This window comes from Perissodus microlepis, chromosome 3, assembly GCF_051167445.1.
Source record: "Perissodus microlepis isolate ML-2025 ecotype Zambia chromosome 3, ASM5116744v1, whole genome shotgun sequence".
NCBI classification, from domain to species: Eukaryota; Metazoa; Chordata; class Actinopteri; order Cichliformes; family Cichlidae; genus Perissodus; species Perissodus microlepis.
This window is the reverse complement of record NC_140463.1, coordinates 26514703-26536500: the sequence shown is the minus strand read 5'-3', so window position 1 is coordinate 26536500 and position 21798 is coordinate 26514703. Positions and strand designations below refer to the sequence as shown.

Sequence of the window (21798 nt, the reverse complement as noted above, 5' to 3'; positions counted from 1 at the left end):
ACAACAGCTAAACTAAACAATAAACAACAGAAAAATCCTTTAACCGCGGGATATAGTCATTGGGGGAGATTCTGGCCACTGGTATTAACTTAGTGCTAATTAATTAAATAATTAAATAAACCTACTAACGTGGTAGCAGTGTACTGAGGCATAACTTTAGCTTAAACATACACAAACAACTATAACTATTATCATACCAGTTAACCTGTCAAAGGTAATAACACTTACAGTCTCATTAACGCACACGGAATCACACAAACTGCGATACAACTGCCATGCTCTGCTGCTGTTTTTCGTCTCTCACTCTCCCTCTGCTTGATGCGCACATGATCACTGATGCGCTCATTTGGGTGCCTCTAGACATCCTGAGGCCGAGTCAGCAGGGAATTTGCACACCCTACTTCAGCCAAAGTGCACAGAGAAACAGGCTCAAAGCGATCAAAAACAGCTGAGGAATACGCGGGAACCGAAGGATCATAAGCTTCGTCCCCTGGTGAGCTCATCACTGGACCCACTTCAGTTTGCCTACCAACCCGGCATTGGAGACGATGATGCTTCCTCCCGAAGTTCTCTGATGACTCTGCAATAGTCGGCCTCATCACTGATATGGACGACAGGGAGTACAGAGAACTGACGCAAGACTTTGTGGACTGGTGCCAGTAGAATTACCTCCAGATCAACACTGGAAAAACAAAGGAGCTGGTGGTAGACTTCCGCAGGCACAAACATCCTCCACTGCAAGCACTAAACATCCAAGGTATAGACATTGAGGCTGTGGACAGCTACAGGTACCTTGGTGTTTATCTGAACAATAAACTGGACTGGACTCATAATTCAGATGCTCTCTACAGGAAAGGGCAGAGCAGGCTGTACCTGTTGCAGAGACTCAGGTCTTTTGGAGTGAAGGACCCACTGCTGAGGACCTTCTGTGACTCTGTGGTGGCCTCAGCCATGTTTTAACGTGTGGTCTGCTGGGGGGGCAGCAACTTGCCTGGGGGACAGGAAGAGACTGAACAGGCTGATCCGGAGGGCCAGCTCTGTTCTAGGGTGCCCTCTGGATCCTGTGGAGGTGGTGAGTGACAGGAGAATGGTGGCTAAGCTGTCATCTCTGTGGGACAACATCCCCCACCCCATGCAGGAGACTCTGACAGCACTGAGCAGCACCTTCAGTGGCAGGCTGCGGCACAGAGAGACTCTGCAGGTATTTCCTTCCTACTGCTGCCAGTACAAAGACTTTGTAGATGACCAAACACACACATCTACACATGGAAGCGTATCTGTAACCGGAAGGTCGTCGGTTCGATCCTCGGGCTCTCTGTCCTGGTCGTTGTGTCCTTGGGCAAAACACTTTACCCTACCGCCTACTGGTGTTGGCCAGAGGGGCCGATGGCGCAATATGGCAGCCTCGCTTCTGTCAGTCTGCCCAGGGCAGCTGTGGCTACAACCGTAGCTGCCTCCACCAGTGTGTGAATGCGAGAGTGAATGAATAGTGGCATTGTAAAGCACTTTGGGTGCCTTGAAAAGCGCTATATAAATCCAATCCATTATTATTATTATTATTATTATTATTATTATTATGTGCAATAACACTAAGTGTATTTTTTTTCTAACAATGTAGCATTTTATTCTATTGCATATAGCATGTGTGACAGCCAGTGGGCTGGCCTTGTTTTGTTGTTGACTGTCTCTTTCAGATATGTGGTTGGTGGAGCTGACCCAATTATGGATACAGCACACCTGAGAAGGCCAGTCCCAGTATATACAAGCTACCTTGACTGAACCTCTGTCTCTCTCTCTCTCTTCATCTGGGGCTCATTATGCTCCTTTGGTTATGTTCAGTTATGATTGTTGTCATTTAACCTGTGCTTGAATTTCTTTACTTTATTTCATTAAAATATCTGACAGACTGTGTCACATCCTTTGAGCCGGGTTGTGACATATGGTATTCTTTTTTCTCTTGTTCTATTCCAGTGTTTTTCTTAATTTTTGCTACTGTAACTCTGCACTGTCCACTTTCTGCTGTGACACAACACATTTCTCACGTGTGGAACTAATAAAGGTTTATCTTATCTTTAACAAGAAACTGTAAAAAGGTTTCACAGGTGGCTGGAGACACTGGTAAGTGTGGGGAAGGTGAAGGGTTGATAACAGAATTAATGGTGTTTAATAAGACACAGGACCTATAACAGTTACTTCTTAAATCCAGTTTCACAGACAGAGTTACACCCTTGACAGTTTTTGAGAGCAGGGCTGAATGATGTAAATTAGCCGTTACACGTGTAGCATTTTATGTCCCCTTTAAACCAAGAACAAAACAACAAACAAAACCAAACTGAGCTCCAAGGAACACAAATAACCTCATAAAACAATAAATCAAAAACTGAGTCTGACCTTCCTAGATTACCCAAAGAGTGAGAATAAGATAATATATGATATATTTTATGTAGACCAGATTTGCTGAATTCTGTAGTGTTGCAAAAAGCATATTAACCTTGGCTTTGCCATAATAAATTTATTATAGTGATTAAAAGTTCCTAAACACCACTTAAAGCCTTGTCATAGCTTTTGTGCTCTGCAGGGCATTTCTGCCATTCAAATAAACGTTACTTTTACAGCCTACCTAACAATGTTCAAGGTCTTGAACTGTCCACCAATCAAGCCTCTGTGTCAGGAAGTAGAAAAACAATTTCCTCATTGTGCTTTGCAGAGTCCAACTGGTATAAACAGATAAGAGATATAAAGATGCAGACAAGAGAACAGTTTATTATTAAACAACATCAAAACAGCCAGTTTGATCATAATCATCAGCGAGTCTGGAGAGTGAGTGGTGCTGAAACAACTCGGAAAATGAATTTTAACATTTTACGGTCTATTTTCTTCTTTTGCGGCTTGTCTTTGGCCCACAGTGGTGCTAATACCACTGAAACAAATCCATACCATCCTGACATGTGTAACCTCCTGAAAGACTTTGGGGCCATGACAGAAAAAGTGAAATCTATGGAAACAAGACTGAAGGAAACTGAAATCTACCTAAAGGAGACTGTAACAAGGCTGAAAGACAGCGAAAACCAAATTTTGGAGCTGCAAAGCAAAGGTAAAACAAAATGAAGTGAGATTTCATTGATTAAACTGTTAAGCATTTTTTTCATTGTGGCTGAATACAATTAATTTGACTCAACGTTAACAATCTTCAAAAATATTAGTATAGGAAGGAAGATGGAAGGTGTTGATGCTCTTATTTTATGTTTTCAAACCTGACGATAGAGCAACTACTCCCTGAAATTCAGTGCTGTAAAAAAAATAAAATAAAAGAGTCTTGAGCCACGCCTTGTTTCTATTTTTACAAAAATTGGAAAAAGTTGGAATGATTTATTGAAATGTATAAACATTGTGTATCGGGAAATCATATACTGAGTAAAAAACAAAGAGTTTATGCCTCTCTAACAACCTGGAAATTTGGTAGGACCACCCTAAATTGTCATATTAGAATGCAAAATTAATTACACTGTTTGTCTAATTAAAGATGAAAAGCTTAAAACAATGACATTTTGAAGACCAGATAATGTCCATGTTATCAAAAAGCTCATTAATAATACCATAGTAATGATCCAAATTAAAAGCTAAATGTCACATTTATCTGCTTATATAAAGAAATCTGATACACCTGATCGTCTGTGTGTCCTTACAGATAAGTCACAATATCAGTCAGTGTGGAACCTACATTTACAACAATTTTATGTTTATGATTTGATTTTCACAGAAAGAACCAAGATAATATTCAGTGCAACAGCAGGAAGAGGCAATGCACACATCGGACCCTTCAACACAGACATAATTATAGACTATAAGAAAGTAATTACAAACTTTGGCAATGCCTACAGTCCAGTCACAGGTAAGATTTACAGCCTCCTGTATGCTCATTTGTTTTATCTCACAAAGTAAAAGAGATATAAGTGCAAGACGAAAACATGTTTGCAATTCAGTTTTGGAAAATTATATTTATTGTTATTGTAAAATTAAATGTACTAAACTTAATTATTAAAAATTTCAACAGCAATTTACAAATCTGACATTTATATATAGTTAAAGGATGAGAAGTAATGATCAAATCTGAATTTCCATTACTTTTTCCTTTTCTTTTTGATGTGACCAACACTCTTTTATTCTTCAGGTGTCTTTACAGCACCTGTTGCAGGTGTTTATTACTTTACCATCTTCTATCACGGTGGAAGAAGCTACCCACATTATCTGCGTATTTTCAAGAATAATGAGATGACGGTCTTAACAGCTGATCATAAGACAGAAAGCGACGGAGCTGATAATGGAGGAAACGCTGTGTTCCTGCAGCTGCACCAAGGAGACCAAGTGTATGTGAGCATGGCTGCAAACACATATGTTTGGGGAGCCGACCACACAACTTTTAGTGGTTTTTTGGTCACGCAAACATAAGAAAAAGTAAATGTATGTCTGCTTAGGATGACAGGCCAGAGCTTCTTTTAAATATGATGCTTCACACAAATCAAACCAATTTCTGTAACATTCAAATGTGCTTAATAATTTTGTGCTTTAATTTTATTATCACTCTTGAATTTGATATAATTTTAAGATGTATGTTCATGTTAATTTAATTGATTTGAGTTTCATTGCATTGCCTATTATTAACTGCATTTTGATAGCGTTTTAAAAAATCTTTAGTAAGATAGTTTGAATGAGCTCTGTATTCAAGTTTATTGCTTTATAAACAACGTTGTTTTGCTTTTTTTCTGCTTGATCGTGAATATCAAAATGTGAGCTCAATGAATAAAATTGAAGTAAATAATTTCCGTACCATAATGTATGACTTTTGAAGCATACAGGGATCACCTCCATTCCTACTTCACAATTATGTGTTGATAATGTATACTAAATAATTGTTGGGGTGCAAATAAATAGGAGTAACTTATAAGCATTTTTAGGAGTGAGGAGGATAAACTGGGGCATTTAAGCTGCATTCGTCAACAAACTGATACCTGAAAAAATGCCACGTTTCTCAAAAGGAGCCATGTATTTACACCTATGTGGAGGTCCCTTTGTTTCGAGCCTGTCAACATTATATAACTTTGACTTATAAGCACAGAATGAATTAGTGAACATAGAACAGAAATACAAGAAAAACAGAGGATCTTTATATTCATGTTATGACCTGTCTAGGGGCCAGGGCATAAAATGAAAAGGAGATGGAAAGTTCCAGCCTTGTCATAGCTTTCCTGCTTTGCAGGGTATTTATGCCATTCAAATAAACTTTACTTTTACAGCCTACCTAACAATGTTCAAGATCTTGAGCTGTCCACCAATGAAGCCTCTTTTTGAGGAAATAGCAAAACAGACTCTCACTTTAACATCTTTTCAGCTAATTTTGCCTTCATGTGCCGAGCTGTTTCAATGATATGATGGCACAGTTTTTTTTTAATAGTGTATTTTTAGTGTCTGAGCTTATACACTGACAGCAACACTGGAAGTCTTTTGCTAGCAAATGTATTACTGTTTCCTCATTGCTCTTATGCTGAGTTCAACTGGTACAGATAGATACAGATAGATAAGCGATACAGAGATACAGATAAGAGAACAGTTTATTATTAAACAGCATCAAAGCAACCAGTTTGATCATATTAATGAGAGGTCTGGAGAGTGAGTGGTGCTGAAACAGCTTAGAAAATGAATTTTAACAATTTATGGCCCACAGTGGTGATAAGTTACTGGAACAAATTAATATTATCCTGACATGTGTAACCTCCTGAAAGATTTTAGGGCCATGACAGAAAAAGTGAAATCTATGGAAACAGACTGAAGGAAACTTTTTTCGTTGTGGCTAATTATCTCATAAGGCAAAACAACAAACAAAGCAAAAAATGAAGACATACCACAAAATATAAGGAACAGAAATGCACAGCCCAGAAACAAATCAAATTTCTGACCCACCACACTATCGCAAGCAGATGCTTTCTGGATGGTAGAGCATCTGGAATTGTGCATGACATATTATGGATTAAGATATGATAGTACTTTTCTGCCTTCATTGTTCCACTATTTTTGACAGAATTGTCAACATGATGTAGACTAACTCATTGTTGGGGTACAAATGAATATAGAAGTAAACAGGTTTATTGGTCACTCCAAAAACACCCCCCCCCCCCCAAAACAAACAAACAAACAAACAAACAAACCAATTATAGACTAGCTTCTACCTTAAGTGTCCAGACTTGCTAGTACAAAGTTAAGCCCGCTTTTGCTTTCAGAAATGTCTTCATTTTCAATGGCATAGATTCAACAAGGTCCAACAATTCAAAGAACGATTCAGTCATGTGTCCAAGAATAAAAGATGCCTGGGATCACTTATACAGGGAGTGCAGAATTATTAGGCAAGTTGTATTTTTGAGGAATAATTTTATTATTGAACAACAACCATGTTCTCAATGAACCCAAAAAACTCATTAATATCAAAGCTGAATGTTTTTGGAAGTAGTTTTTAGTTTGTTTTTAGTTTTAGCTATTTTAGGGGGATATCTGTGTGTGCAGGTGACTATTACTGTGCATAATTATTAGGCAACTTAACAAAAAACAAATATATACCCATTTCAATTATTTATTTTTACCAGTGAAACCAATATAACATCTCCACATTCACAAATATACATTTCTGACATTCAAAAAAAAACAAAAACAAATCAGCGACCAATATAGCCACCTTTCTTTGCAAGGACACTCAAAAGCCTGCCATCCATGGATTCTGTCAGTGTTTTGATCTGTTCACCATCAACATTGCGTGCAGCAGCAACCACAGCCTCCCAGACACTGTTCAGAGAGGTGTACTGTTTTCCCTCCTTGTAAATCTCACATTTGATGATGGACCACAGGTTCTCAATGGGGTTCAGATCAGGTGAACAAGGAGGCCATGTCATTAGTTTTTCTTCTTTTATACCCTTTCTTGCCAGCCACGCTGTGGAGTACTTGGACGCGTGTGATGGAGCATTGTCCTGCATGAAAATCATGTTTTTCTTGAAGGATGCAGACTTCTTCCTGTACCACTGCTTGAAGAAGGTGTCTTCCAGAAACTGGCAGTAGGACTGGGAGTTGAGCTTGACTCCATCCTCAACCCGAAAAGGCCCCACAAGCTCATCTTTGATGATACCAGCACAAACCAGTACTCCACCTCCACCTTGCTGGCGTCTGAGTCGGACTGGAGCTCTCTGCCCTTTACCAATCCAGCCACGGGCCCATCCATCTGGCCCATCAAGACTCACTCTCATTTCATCAGTCCATAAAACCTTAGAAAAACCAGTCTTGAGATGTTTCTTGGCCCAGTCTTGACGTTTCAGCTTGTGTGTCTTGTTCAGTGGTGGTCGTCTTTCAGCCTTTCTTACCTTGGCCATGTCTCTGAGTATTGCACACCTTGTGCTTTTGGGCACTCCAGTGATGTTGCAGCTCTGAAATATGGCCAAACTGGTGGCAAGTGGCATCTTGGCAGCTGCACGCTTGACTTTTCTCAGTTCATGGGCAGTTATTTTGCGCCTTGGTTTTTCCACACGCTTCTTGCGACCCTGTTGACTATTTTGAATGAAATGCTTGATTGTTCGATGATCACGCTCAGAAGCTTTGCAATTTTGAGACTGCTGCATCCCTCTGCAAGATATCTCACTATTTTTGACTTTTCTGAGCCTGTCAAGTCCTTCTTTTGACCCATTTTGCCAAAGGAAAGGAAGTTGCCTAATAATTATGCACACCTGATATAGGGTGTTGATGTCATTAGACCACACCCCTTCTCATTACAGAGATGCACATCACCTAAATTGCTTAATTGGTAGTAGGCTTTCGAGCCTATACAGCTTGGAGTAAGACAACATGCATGAAGAGGATGATGTGGACAAAATACTCATTTGCCTAATAATTCTGCATTCCCTGTACAGGTGTTAAACAAGAAGATGGCGCAGCGAGAACACAGCAAAAGGAAAGCCTTTTGCACACCTTTTGTGCAAAATTTGTGCAAATAATTCTTGCATTAACCTCCTAAGACCGAAACTCTTTCATGGCATGCATTTTTAATTTCTCTTTGCTATTTGGGCTGATTGGGACCTGATGAATGTAAAAACAAAGAATTACCTGATTTGTTTTTTTAATTGATTTTTGTTTCTGAGAAAAATGAGATCCACATATGAGAACATTTGTTTTAAATTTTGATAGAACAGTGGCAGTATAATGTCCTCGTAAGTGGATTTCAGGCCCTTGTAGAGCAAAATTTAGTATTTTGGTCTAGACAACCCAAAATGTGATATTCACATTTCACATATTCACAGCCATCACAGCCAGGCCCTATAGGAGGTTAAAAATATTTTTGGACTCACGTTTTTTAAATGCACTTTTAAAACCTTTAAAATATCAACAAAACAAAATACAGTTAACCCTCTGGGGTCCAGGGTATAATTGGGTGTTGTTTACTACTTTTGATTTGACCTCTATATTGTACCTTTAAAAACTGTTTATCTTGCCTTGTTTGGTATCATTATTTTCAGCACAACCTCAAATATCTGAATTTGGAGTTATTTTTTCATTTTGACATACTGCATTAACACAATTGATCTAAATTCAGACAAAAACATAAAATCAGAGTAGAATAAGTTTTTTTTTTTACTGTAAAAACCCACAAACATGTTTAACAAATCATTTTCATAACTTGAAATGCAAATAGAAATTGTGCACTTTGAAAAATTATGCACAAGTTTTGCAAACAACAAAGATATATGGTACTATTTACCTAAAAATGCAGCCAAGGTCTAGGCGTTTTTTATATAACCATTTAAATCTATTTACAGAACAATCAGCTGTGCTGTATCAAATAAGAAGGCACACAAATTATTTGTGCCACTCCAAAAAATAGTTTCTGTCCACCAGTGTTGGTCAAGTTACTTGAAAAAAGTAATCAGTAACTAATTACTGATTACTTCCCCAAAAAAGTAATCCCATTACTTTACTGATTACTTATTTTCAAAAGTAATTAATTACTTAGTTACTTAGTTACTTTTAAAAACACGATTTACAACCTGAATAGGTGATAAAGCAATAGATCTTTCAGCCCAATTCTACTTTTTCTGCATAATCCATCATACAAAATGTAATCAAATGGAAAAGTCTCTTTTTTTAACTTGTTTTATCAGTTTTAATCTTTTAACTTTATGCATCAAGCAAAAATTAAATTATATGCAACATTCTCTGACTTGAAGAAATTAGTTTAACATTTAAACCTATTTTCTGCACATTCCATCACATAAAATAAAATATTTTTTTTGTGTTTACACTCAGTATTTCAAATAGATGCAAGTAAAACACAGCAGAAAATAAATAAAATCAAAGACTCAGCGGTCCTGTTGCTCTATTTTCACCTGTAAAGCAGGAGTAGGGTAGACGGAGGTGTGCTCTGGTGCAGGTGTGCCGCAGCGGTCAGTGGAAGGATACGGCAGCTTCTCTGTGAATTTCCCATTACGTGGTAGCGCACTCGGTGCTTGTTTAGGGGGTTTTTTTCGCTGTAAAAAGAAGTTTTCTTCCCACGCACAACAGACGTTAATGTTTTTGTCACTTTTTATGGAATCAAACTCAAAATAAGGTCAGTACTTCCACGCTTTAAACGCTGCACGCACACACCCTCTCTCCCGCACTCGATATATGATCCATTGTTGATCTGCACACAGCTGTTGTCACGAACGTTGCACTCGCTTACGTCACTGTCATGAGACATTCTCGCAAAAAAATCAGGGTTTTAGTAACGCAGTAACGCAGCGTTCCTACAGGAAAGTAACGGTAATCTAATTACCGTTTTTGCAATAGTAATCCCTTACTTTACTCGTTACTTGAAAAAAGTAATCAGATTACAGTAACGCGTTACAAGTAACGCGTTACTGCCCATCTCTGCTGTCCACTATAATACAGAGGAGAACAGCACAGGCCTAAACTCTGCAGGTCTGACAGCAGGAGACAGCGTTTACATTGCAGTCTGTCTTTGGTGGCTTTTTTGCACCAACTGTGACATTCAGCAGTATAACTGACACACAAAACAAAACAACATCTACTGTTACGACTGTTGTCGTAATTTTATCTAATATGCAAATCTGAGTGTGCAGGTGCCTCTCCATGATTGGTGCATCTAGGGGGACGGATCGTACGATTGGCTAATGACCAGGAGGCAGCATATAAGGATGGCTAGCCATGGACGGCTAGTCATCCACTAGTTATCCACAGCCCATCCCTACCGGCAGACTGTGTGTTCACTGTCTAGTACTGTTTGTTTGTTTTTTTCTTTTAAACTTTTATTTAACTTTTTTTCCCCCCAACAAATACAAGCCTGGTTCACATCCAAAATAGTAACACTGCACAGAACTAGAATATTACACATTCTCCAGAGTCCACAGAGAACTTGTGATAATTTATGTCCATAATTGTTGTCCATTAGAATCCAGTTTACAGATTACTCCCAGTGCTTCCAGTGGTTTCTTCCATTTGTCCACAAAAATTTGGGAGCTCCCATCAATATAATGTCCCAGCCTGATCAGAGTCATAACATCAATGATGAGTGACTTCCATAGAGGAATGGAGGGAGACTCAGCCCCCACCCATCTCAACATAATGCTTTCCCTGGCCAATATTAACAGTGACTGAATTACATGCTCATGTTGTACCAATGAGACAGGAATATATCCCAATAAACACATTAAGGGGTTTTCTGTCACCTGATGACCAATGGCTGTACTAATATTGGCGCAGACCTCTTTCCAAAATGACTGAATAATAGCACATTCCTACAAGCAATGGAATCTAGTGCCTACTCTGGCCTTACACTTAAGACAATTCGGAGATGTTCCCATATATAATACTTACTATAAATATACGGAGAAATATACACATTCTGTACTGCAGTTCTTTAAATCGGTTACAAACAGAGATTTTAGACGGGAGGAGCAGGATTTTGTCCCATGCCTGTATATCTATTTCACATTTACCATCCCCCAAGATTTTCTCAACCATGCCAATTTGTCCACAATTAGGCCATAAATCTCTGAATAAAACTTTGATACAAAATGTTTATGCTCCCTATTATCCAGAAGAAATTTCTCCAACCAAAAAGAGGCTGTTGAGATTTGTAATGATTTAGCATTTTTTAACACATTTGTGTGTTAAAGACGGATTTTTGCGAGATCTCGCAAAACTAACTTGGGACCTCGGATTTAAAGTCCGTCTTAATTTTTTTTTTCTCCCATGTCCCCTGTGGGGCTCCGTACCTGCGGGGCTCCGTATGATATAAAAACAGAATGGAATTGAATCACTGTGATTTCAGAAAAACAACAGAGTTTCATCAAACAGATTTATCAAGGGATGTCTTTGTGTGTTGGTTTCACAGAAATGAAGAAAGACAATAAAACATTGTATTTGATTGAGGAGAAGAAGAACTGGACACAGGCTCAAAACTATTGCAGATTCTATTACACTGGCTTGGCCAGTGGACTCGATCAGGTAGATGGAGAAGAAATGAAGACCCTGATTACGACTAAGAGGTCTCAGTTTACCGCATGGATGGGTCTGTTCAGAGACAGCTGGAGGTGGTCCGATTGGAGTGATTTCTCTTTCAGATACTGGGATATGCAGTTATTCAATGATGAACAAAGCAACAAGACATGTGCTATGACTCTGTTAAACAGATCAGGAAAATGGAGCTCTGATGAATGTGACAAAGAAAAACCCTTCTTCTGTTATGATGGTGAGTTTTTATCAACATGTGTCTGACTGGTTTTCTCTAAAAGGAGGATCACTGGAATCACTGACAAGAACCAACTGAACATGTTGTATATGTTTCTTCCACCTACATCTGCATGTATGCTGAATTAATCTCATAAACATGAACACACTTAGTTGACAGTCAGATGACTTTAAATATCTGTGGGATAACTTTCAGCTACTGGTAGGTTCAACCAACGTTTTAAAGTCTCTGTTGTCTGTAAATATGGAGAGAAGTTGTTTTTAGATTCCTAATAGTTTAAAAACACACAAATAGTTGAGGATGTTGTCGACCTGTCTGCACAAAGATCATTAATATTATTATACTGTTTTCTACTGAGGGCAGAGTAACACACAAGCTTTTTCTAGTTTTTTTTATTATTATTATAACAAAATAAACAGCATAGAGAGTTTCTCATGTTTACAGCTCACTAGATTCAATTGAGCCTGTTATTTTGTTTTTATGGCAGATAAATTGATCCTGATCAAAGAAAACAAGACCTGGGAGGAGGCCTTGGATTACTGCAGAGAGTCTCACAGGGGACTGGTCCCCATCACTAACCATTACCAACAGAGATGGGTGGAGGAGAGAGCCAAGAATGCATCGAGTCCTTTTGTCTGGCTCGGCCTGCGATACTCCTGCACTCTGGATCTGTGGTTCTGGGTCAATGATGAGCTGATCTGCTATGAGAAGTGGAGCAGAGAGGAAAAGAGAGGGAAGCAGATTAAGTATCCACTCTAATTACCCACCCTGACCCCATTCACACTTTTACTGTACTGACAGCAACACTCTCGCCGCATGGACCCCACGAGTTTGTGCAGACCTGATACTGTGAGTCATGTTATGTGAGAGTGGTGATGCAAGAAAAATTGCTGCCTTTTTCTGCACCCCTGTGAATAATCAGACTGGTTGAGTTCAGTTAACTGTAATAGAGGTCAGTAATGAGTCCATCACAGTCAGCACTGTTTGCTTTTAAACATGTAAAGCTGTGTAAGGTGTGATCGGGTTCATTATTCTGCTGCATTATGAAGTTTTTCCCACAAACCACAAGGCAGAACTCTTAGTGAGGGTCAACATGTTTCTTTTTAATTCATCTGAAAAAGTAATCTGTAAATTAAGCACATTCTTAAAGTCGCTCTGAAGAAATGAATGGATTGGCTGAGGGCTGTCACATGGAATGAGTTACAATGCACATTGGTCTGCGTTTCCTGTGTGCACACACTGACTACTGTAAAGTTAAAAGGAAAACACTGTGCAGGTTAAAATAATTCCACTGTAAATATGAGAAAATCTGCGGAGAGTAAAAAGTTAGTTTTTAAATTCTAAAACTTTCAGATTATTTCCAGGTTTATATAAAAATAACATCAATTATATTTCATGTGGCGTCAGTGTTATAAAGAGATAATGTTGTAGCATATGGGAAGAATCTGCTCAAGGTAAACCATGCAGACTTGGTGTAGACTCCCCTGGGTATAGCCTGTGGTATGAGGTCCAGTCAATAGCCTTGTCTTGTTCTAACTGCTTCAGACAGTGTATCACCCTCTTCCTGTAGCCACTTCCTGGGTCTCCTTTCAGGAGCTCGTAAGTATTTTCATCACTGAGCAGTGACAAAATTTTCTCATGATAGTCTTTCTGGTTTAGCAGTACTGTGCACCTACCCTTGTCTGCTGGAAGGATGATAATGTTGTTGTCATCACTAAGTGATGTGAGTGCCTTCCTCTCCTCCATGGTGGTGTTGGATGCTGAGGGCTTTGCATTGCTGAGACAGGCCGAAACCTTTGTCCATAGTTGCTCTGCCTCCACTTCTGCAATATTGTTGTTACCAATTGCTGTTTCTGTGGCTGTGATCAGTTCCACTAGCGGGATTTGTCTCAGTGTGACAGCAAAATTCAACCCTTTAGCAAGGATGTTTTTCTCTGTTTGGGTGAGCTGTCTGTCAGACAAATTCTTCACCCACTTGTCCACATCCTCGGTGTCGCATCCTTGTCAAACTTCCTTTGTTGCCTGGTCTAAACTTCTTGTGCTGTGCTAGACGAGCCTTCTCAGTAAAGTAAAACACCTTTTTAAGAGTATTCTCATCTAAAAGCATTGTCAGTCTCTGTCGGATCCGCTCCTCTTGAGATTTTAGCATGTAAATGGTAAAATTTGTTTGCCTCACTCGTTCATTAAGCAACTGATGCTGTGCCTTCTGGAGGATTTTTGTTGCCCAGAAGTCTTTAACTGAAGAGCTCATTTGCAGACTTTTAGGAGTAATCCTGTTTTGTCGACATCTGAGGCCGTGTCTTACGTGCTGTTTGTACTGACGTACAAGCTTTAGGCAGTCCTAAAGCTTGTACTGTTAATACGATTGGGGAAACCTGCAGTCAGCTGAGACTGAAGAAGTCACTTGGATGAGTGACGAAACGTTTCTCCCACAAAACCCTACGTCCAGATGAACAGAATCAACTTTTGGAGAGGTGCTCTAAAAATGTTATATATTAATATTTGTTTCCACTTTAAATGAGTCAGTCTTTTAAAACCACTTCTGCTTAAAATATCCATATCAAGTTTTAATTACATTTTCATTGTTTTAACCCTTTAAATCCCAGTTTGGGTACATGAGCGCACTGTTTTTTTAACAGAAAAAAATTTTTTTAAATATTTTCCATAAAATACATTTGAAGTAATATTTGATTGTTATTATAAGTAGGCCTTTAGATGGTCCAAAGATTGGCACCAACATTCATTTTGATCAAATAGTATTTTTTTTTGCAGAAGCACACTAAATGTAATATAGTGCTATATAATGTTTTTCACTTTTTGCTTACACTAAACGTTTATTATTGTTGTGTTCTAAAATAAAAGAAAAGAAAAGAAAAATTATCTAAATAACAATACAAGATCACTTTGAACCAGAAAAATATTTATTTTAGAAGGATGAACATGAACATTTATGTTGCTGGGAATCGGGGAAAGTTGTGATTTCCGCTGCCGGTGTCCGGCGGCCGTTGCCAGCGGCTGTTGCCAGTAGCTCCACCGGCTGCTGCCAGCGGCTCCAGCGGTGGGATAGTGTTTGGGTCCCAATGTCAGTGTTCCCAGCACGACGCATCCGATACCATGTGAAAACAAATATATAATTCTTTGTTGTAGCCTTCACACTGAATGTAACAACGCTAATTTTTCACTCTTTTTGTTTCTCACGAAACAAAGACACCACACCTCGTGAATAATCCCAACCCAGTGGAAACATGTTCTGTCTAATTTGGCATGACAGGTCACATAGCACATGTGAATAATAAGATTCAAGATTCATTTTTTTTTTTGTTTTTTTTTGTCACATGCATAGTTATACAAGTACAACACACAGTGAAATGTATCAAAAAAGTTCCGAACGCCGGCACGTTTCCCCCGGCGCTTTTTTGTTTTGCGCCTCTGGGCCTTGAGATTGTAAGGCCCGGACTGTCACCCTCACTTAGAGAATTGCATTAACCCTAGTTAAAATAATTGTGCAATATGTCAGGTTGGGTCTTAGACTCAACGTCTCTGGGAACATCTCAGGCCCTCCAAAGTACGGAGGCCTCTCTCCCCTCACCACACTGCCTGCCGGTGGCTGATGCCCTCAGACGTTGGTGTGTTGGTGGTTCTTGTCGACTGGGGCTGGGCGCTCATGTATGTACCGGCGGGCATGCCACTGCAACCCCCTCTGGCCTCTGCTCCGTAGCTGCTGGGTGACCTCTCGTTTGGGGCTCTACTCAGCTCTTCCCAGGAGGGTGGCACGGTTCCCCCCCTTTTGGTGCTCCTCCTCGGGTCCTTGTACTCTGGGGCCTCTGGATATCTGGGGCCTGGATCTCCTCCATACCTGCTTCATGCCCTGGTGGACGGGGCTATGGCTCCCTACACTCCCTAGCAGATCGTTACATGGAGAAACCTTTGGAATACAAGCATGCTGATCCACACAGGTATGCACACAGGTGTACACACGGGTTTTCACAGACGCGGACTACACCTTTCTTGGCTGCTGCCTCAAAGCACATTGTGCGCTGTCTATCTTGCGTGCTGCACAATATCGTTTAATATTTAGTATCTACTGTTATCTACTGCTAGCTAGTTTATTGTGATGGTGTTGTATTTATTATGTTGCTCTTTTTTTGTTTGCTTTCTCTTCTGTTTTTTTTTTTCTCCATACAGGTGATCCAGGTGTTTGGTTTGTTTTTCTTTCTTCCCCCCTTTCTCACCGTCTCTTCTCCCCTCTGGTTTTCTTTCTCTCCCTCTCTTTCTTTCATTCTTTCTCCCTGTCCTATCCCCCAGTCATGTCTGTCCCGTTTGTAGCAACCGAAAATAAAATAAATACATAATTATAATAAATGTCAATCAAATGGACCAATATGGCAAGGCCATGATGATCCACTTGGTAAAATAAATCCGCTTGGCATCTTTCTTGGCCTTAAGACAACAATTCTGATGGCTAAAGATCCAAACGAGACAACAAAAAAAATATATAAAAAAAAAAATAATAATTGTGCAATGAAAAATAGCGGATGTATGTCTGTATCTCAGCCATTTAAGCTCATTTAAGGAACTTTGGCTATAATCCATTCAACACAGTGAAAATAGTGTGAAATTAAAAAATGCAAAGGCCACGAAATGGTCCCAGGTTCACCCAATACAATAAACCCTACTCAGCTAACCTCCCCAGAACAACCAAGAGGGAATGGACAGTGCTCGGCTTTACACACACAGTTTAACACAAAGTGGGCCGAAATGGCGGACTGTGCTTTCAGTCTAAAGCAGCCACGCCGAATCACAGATCATCAGTCTTTTATAGACGCAGGTGAGCTCAATCAGCCACTCATTGCTTCCCGGTTTTCCACAGGGCTCAAGCTGGCCAATCACCTACGAGGGCTGACACACTTGGATTTGCCTGGAGGAAAACATGTTGCCTCATACGTTCCAAAACCCTAGGCAGTAACAATGATATCAAAGATAAATAATACAAAACGGGAAAACACTAAGGACCATAACAAATTAAAATGCACTGAAATATTAAAAATGTTAAAATCCATTAAAATGTAAAATGAGAATAATGAAAGTGTTTAGAAAATTCTTGAAATTGCTTTTAAAAGGAGCACAATGTGTTTAATAAGTTTAAGAGATATAGTAATTATATATGATTCATCTTTACAAGTTTCCTGGTTTATTGTGGAGAGCTGATGATTGTAAGAGGAAATGAATGTGGTTGTGAAGTTTGTGCACGTCTGCTCAACAGTCTTTGTTAATCCGCACATTTTACAAACTGTCTGTGAGAAACTTGACATGTCTGCGAAATCCACCGAGCAGCTGCTCACTTTTGTCTTAGTGTCAAGAGTCTGCGCTACCTTGTAGATGTCCACTGATCTCTCTGCATTCCTTCACACATAACTGTTATAATCTAGCCCATTTCGTACTGTGCCATACTGTTCCAGATCATTCTCCAATGACTTCATTTGTTTGTCTCAGCCACATATGATAACTGGGGACGCATAAAAAGATGTAAACAAAGCTACAGAAAAATGAACTCTCAGCATGTAGAAAACATGCCCTCCACCCTCTGGAAACATGTGAATACAGAGCCTACAGAGGCAGTATACAAACAACATCCAAAATGAGTCAAAGTTTGACGTCCACAATGACCACATGGAGGTCTACAGATGACAACACTAATGTTATCATGCACAAGAGATTAAGTAGAGTCAAAAAAAGTTCTCCCCCATCTGTGGACCACAGTTGAACCCCCAAAAATGAGATATGCTGTAAAGGACATCACTCTGCACGTCACTTTGCACTTTGACATTACTATCTCTTTAAAACTTTGGGTCTGTCAATCACAATTTCCTTAATCTATATAATCTATAAATCACATATAAGACTGGATGTTGATCTTTTCACTTCATTTCTGGCCAGAGTCGAGCCGAGGGATCTAATCCTCTATGACACTGCCTGATGGTCTCATGTTAAAGTCTGCATGCCTTACACAAACATAGACATCATTTCACTGAGCATGGTGTTTGGATCCCACTCAAAGCACAGAATTTGTTTATGAGCGAAATGCAGAAGTAGAGTTAGCTACTGAATATGGTGCGACTCGATACACAAATTTATTAAAATGACTCAGATGTAGGAAGCAGAAATTTTATCCTGGTAATCCAACAGTCCTGCATCATATCACCAAGCACATGATGAATCTGTCGCTGTCTCTCTTTCTGTCCCTTTTCCTGTTTATTCATAATGTAAATAACATCTTTCATAACTGGAATATATAAATCCCTCACATCAGTGGATCATTCATTCAGAGGGAACGTCAGACTTTTATTTTAATATTCAAATCCTGACCAGGACAAAAAGAGCTCTCTATACTGTATTTCAATATTTACCTGAGAGTTGTCTTCATGAACACATCGGATAGAGAAGAAATTATCACATGTAAGTTTAAAAACTGTAATATATTTAATGTATGTAGTACAGAGGTGATGTGTAGAGAATATTGAAAATATTTTGTCATGTGTTACAAAAAAGAAACATTTATCTTGCACGACGTTTACTGAAAAGACTTGTGAGCTTACAATGACAAGAGCTTCCAAGATGAGTAACATTAATGGTTTCATTACCTTCTCCATGAGCTGCTGAATTATTAAAAATGAATTAATTTCTGTTCTGGTTCATAATGTTCACACTATTTTTCTTTATCTAGCTTTCTGTTTAATCCATCTTTTCTTTCCTGACATAAAGTGTGCATCGAAGAAGTTCTGTTCAAATCTTTGTTTCCTTGAGCAATAAAACATCACTTTCATCTGTCAGATCAAAGATGCAGTGGAGTCTGTATCTGCTTATTCTGATGGGTAAGTGGATTGTTTACCAAATATACTGTTTTTAATTTAAATAAAATGACTGTAGATTACTACTTAATTACTACTGATTACTACTTAACATGTTTTTTGTTTTTTTTTTAATTCTGTTTAGAAAAAAAATCTTATATAATACCTCTGCAGGCACTTTGTTTTATACCTTATATGTATGTGTGTATTTCTTATTTGACTGTTACTCTTAGCTCTGCATAAGATTTCCCATGTAATTGGACCTATTGTATGAATGCAACTGGCAAATAAAGGACTTTAGCTTAGATTCACTCAGTCTTCTCATATGTGCACAATCACTGCAGTCAGAGTCTCATTTATGTGACAGTTTCAACCTTATGTTTGATTTGCTAATGTGACTTTTTTGTTCATCATATTTCTGTATTTTAGGCCAGTGTTGCTTCTTTACATGCCGCCTGTATGAGTACCACTTTATTGCAGAAAACAAGAGCTGGTCTGAAGCACAGAGATACTGCAGAGAGAAATATACAGACCTGGCCAAAGTGTTTGACATGACAGACATGAGCAGACTCCGTAACTCCACACAGAATCAAGGAGAAGCCTGGATTGGACTGAACAACAACACAGGTAGAAACAGGATGTGGCATTGGTCTCTGCCAGGAGTGGAATACATTCAAGATGACAACAGCTGGAATCTGAATGGAAGAACTGGTAATGAGCCGCCTGGGAACTGTGGGAGGAAAAGATACGATAATGGAGATAAAAAGCTGGCAGATGTTTCATGTGACCGTACTATGTGGTTCATCTGCTACGATGGTGAGGAGATGTACATAATATTAAATAATATTATAAAATCATGATATAAAAATATAATTGAATCACATAATTGTAAATTGAGAAAAAAGGCAAACAAATAATTGAGGGATGTCTTTGTGTGTTTTTCTGTTTGTTTTACAGAAAAGAAGAAAGACAATAAAACATTGTATTTGATAACAAAATATGAGAACTGGACACAGGCTCAGAGCTACTGCAGATACCATCACACTGACTTGGCCAGTGGACTCGATCAGGTAGATGGAGAAGAAATGAAGGCCCTGTTCAGTGGCGGTCCCATGAGTGTATGGGTCGGTCTGTTCAGAGACAGCTGGAGGTGGTCCGATAGGAGTAATTCCTCTTTCAGATACTGGGATATGCAGTTATTCAATGATGAACAAAGCAACAAGAAATGTGCTATGACTCTGTTAAACAGATCAGGAAACTGGAGCTCTGATGAATGTGGCAAAGAAAAACCCTTCTTCTGTTATGATGGTGAGTTTTTATCAACATGTGTCTGACTGGTTTTCTCTAAAAGGAGGATCACTGGAATCACTGACAAGATCCAACTGAACATATTGTATATTTTTCCTCCACCTACATCTGCATGTATGCTGAATTAATCTCATAAACATGAATACACTTAGTTGACAGTCAGATGACTTTAAATATCTGTGGGATAACTTTCAGCTACTTTTAGGTTCAACCAACGTTTTAAAGTCTCTGTTGTCTGTAAATATGGAGAGAAGTTGTTTTGGATTCCTAATAGTTTAAAAACACAAATATTTCAGGATGTTTTCGACCTGTCTGCACAAAGTTCATTATTGTTATTATACTGGTTTCTACTGAGGGCAGAGTAACACACAAGCTTTATGTAGTTGTTGCTTCACTGGAATAAAATCAACAGCACAGAGAGTTTCTCATGATTAAAGCTCACATAAATTCAACTCAATGTGTTGTGTTTTTTCTTTATGGCAGATAAACTGATCCTGATCAAAGAAAACAAGACCTGGAAGGAGGCCTTGGATTACTGCAGAACATTTCACAGGGGACTGGTCTCCATCACTAACCCTCAAGAACAGAGATGGGCAGAGGTGAGAGCCAAGAAAGCCTTGAGTCCTTTTGTCTGGCTCGGCCTGCGCTACTCCTGCACTCTGGATCTGTGGTTCTGGGTCAATGACAAGGTGGTCTGTTATGAGAAGTGGAGCAGAGAGGGAAAGACTGAGGAGTGTGACGTGGCTGTGGGCATGCAGAGAGGAGGACAGTATGAGTGGGTCAGTCAGAGAGACAATGAGAAATATAATTTTGTTTGTATTAAATAAGATTTCTGATGTGTGTCACTGGCTCTTTTTTTTACTGGCAAAAGTTCAACTAATAGCAAAACAACAAACAAAAAAAACAAACATTGTTGTAACCAGCACAATATTGGCAATATCTGATATTCACTAAAGTAAATATAGTTTCCTCTTGACTGCCTGATTCAGTGATATCATAATTACTTACTTTCTTCATTATTGCTTCATTACTCCATTGTTGCACTTTCATTTTTTGGTTGTCAGAAACAATGTTAGTTTTGGTTTTCATATTTGCTGTTTATTTTTTATCTTTGCAATATTTTTGTCTTTGTGCACTTACACTTATAAACTGGTCTTAATGATAATATTTCTAAATATTAAAAAACTAATCCAACAAACCAGAGCATTTATATTTGAAACTGTCACAAAAACCATGTAACTACTTTTTGTCATAATGATCTCCTGTTTAAAGTGACATGCTGCAAACCGATGATCTGTCTGTAATGATAAATAAATACTCAGTTGCAAGTGTAACCGTCTACACTCCTTACAAGAGTTCTTGGTACATTTATTTCTACAGGAAATTCTTTATAGTTCGACCCTAATGGAAAAAAAGTCATCTTCTCAAAAACTGCTTCATTGACCTGAGAACTCTTGGCATTATCCAAGTGATCATTCTCCAACTTGCAATTAAAAATGTCCTTACAGTCCAGGATAGAGCAGAAGAGACCCACTCATCTGCCCCTGACAAAATCTGAATGATTTCCTTCGTGTACATCATGAGGAAATTTGAAGCCTAAACCTCTGAGTGTCACATGTCAAGCAATATCATCATGCACTTAGATCAGCGGTTCCCAAACTTTTTTTTTTTGCTGGGCCCCCCTTTGTTTTACAAAAAAAATGTTCGCTCTGAATACAGAGTTCGTCATGCAACGTCAAAGGTATGTGCCTTTTTTCACGTCACGCTGTGCGCACGTTATTGTTTACATGAGATGGATTGCAGAATGGCAGATAGAGACAAAATACTGTTACTATGACTATTTGCAGGTTTTACACGGTTACA

At 38.9% G+C, this 21798-nt stretch overlaps 3 protein-coding genes across 3 annotated transcripts; all 3 read left to right on the top strand.

Annotated features, from left to right (window-relative positions):
• Positions 1–1087: 1087 nt before the first annotated feature.
• Positions 1088–4449, top strand: LOC146390760 (cerebellin-1-like). The gene is made up of 5 exons (XM_084922239.1): positions 1088–1110; positions 1379–1435; positions 2937–3094; positions 3761–3892; positions 4172–4449. Exons 1-5 carry the CDS (start codon positions 1088–1090, stop codon positions 4447–4449), a joined length of 648 nt encoding a protein of 215 aa, XP_084778365.1.
• A 6975-nt stretch (positions 4450–11424) lies between these two features.
• On the top strand, positions 11425–12538 carry LOC146390759 (C-type lectin lectoxin-Lei1-like). The gene is made up of 3 exons (XM_084922227.1): positions 11425–11779; positions 11975–11980; positions 12267–12538. The coding sequence occupies exons 1-3, from the start codon at positions 11425–11427 to the stop codon at positions 12536–12538; spliced, it is 633 nt and encodes a 210-aa protein (XP_084778353.1).
• A 6079-nt stretch (positions 12539–18617) lies between these two features.
• On the top strand, positions 18618–20767 carry LOC146390758 (secretory phospholipase A2 receptor-like). Its single transcript, XM_084918313.1, has 4 exons — positions 18618–18651; positions 19057–19443; positions 19585–19935; positions 20419–20767. The coding sequence occupies exons 1-4, from the start codon at positions 18618–18620 to the stop codon at positions 20760–20762; spliced, it is 1116 nt and encodes a 371-aa protein (XP_084774439.1). The 3' UTR covers positions 20763–20767.
• Positions 20768–21798: the final 1031 nt, after the last annotated feature.

Bases quoted from the DNA above. Each gene is read 5' to 3' on its own strand.
- LOC146390758 (XM_084918313.1), top strand. From the start codon at position 18,618: ATGCAGTGGAGTCTGTATCTGCTTATTCTGATGG. The intron at 18,652-19,056 runs GTAAGTGGATTG...TCTGTATTTTAG, and splicing joins GTATCTGCTTATTCTGATGG to GCCAGTGTTGCTTCTTTACA. The intron at 19,936-20,418 runs GTGAGTTTTTAT...TCTTTATGGCAG, and splicing joins ACCCTTCTTCTGTTATGATG to ATAAACTGATCCTGATCAAA.
- LOC146390759 (XM_084922227.1), top strand. From the start codon at position 11,425: ATGAAGAAAGACAATAAAACATTGTATTTGATTGAGGAGAAGAAGAAC.
- LOC146390760 (XM_084922239.1), top strand. From the start codon at position 1,088: ATGGTGGCTAAGCTGTCATCTCT. The intron at 1,111-1,378 runs GTGGGACAACAT...GGTGTTGGCCAG, and splicing joins GTGGCTAAGCTGTCATCTCT to AGGGGCCGATGGCGCAATAT. The intron at 3,893-4,171 runs GTAAGATTTACA...TTTATTCTTCAG, and splicing joins TGCCTACAGTCCAGTCACAG to GTGTCTTTACAGCACCTGTT.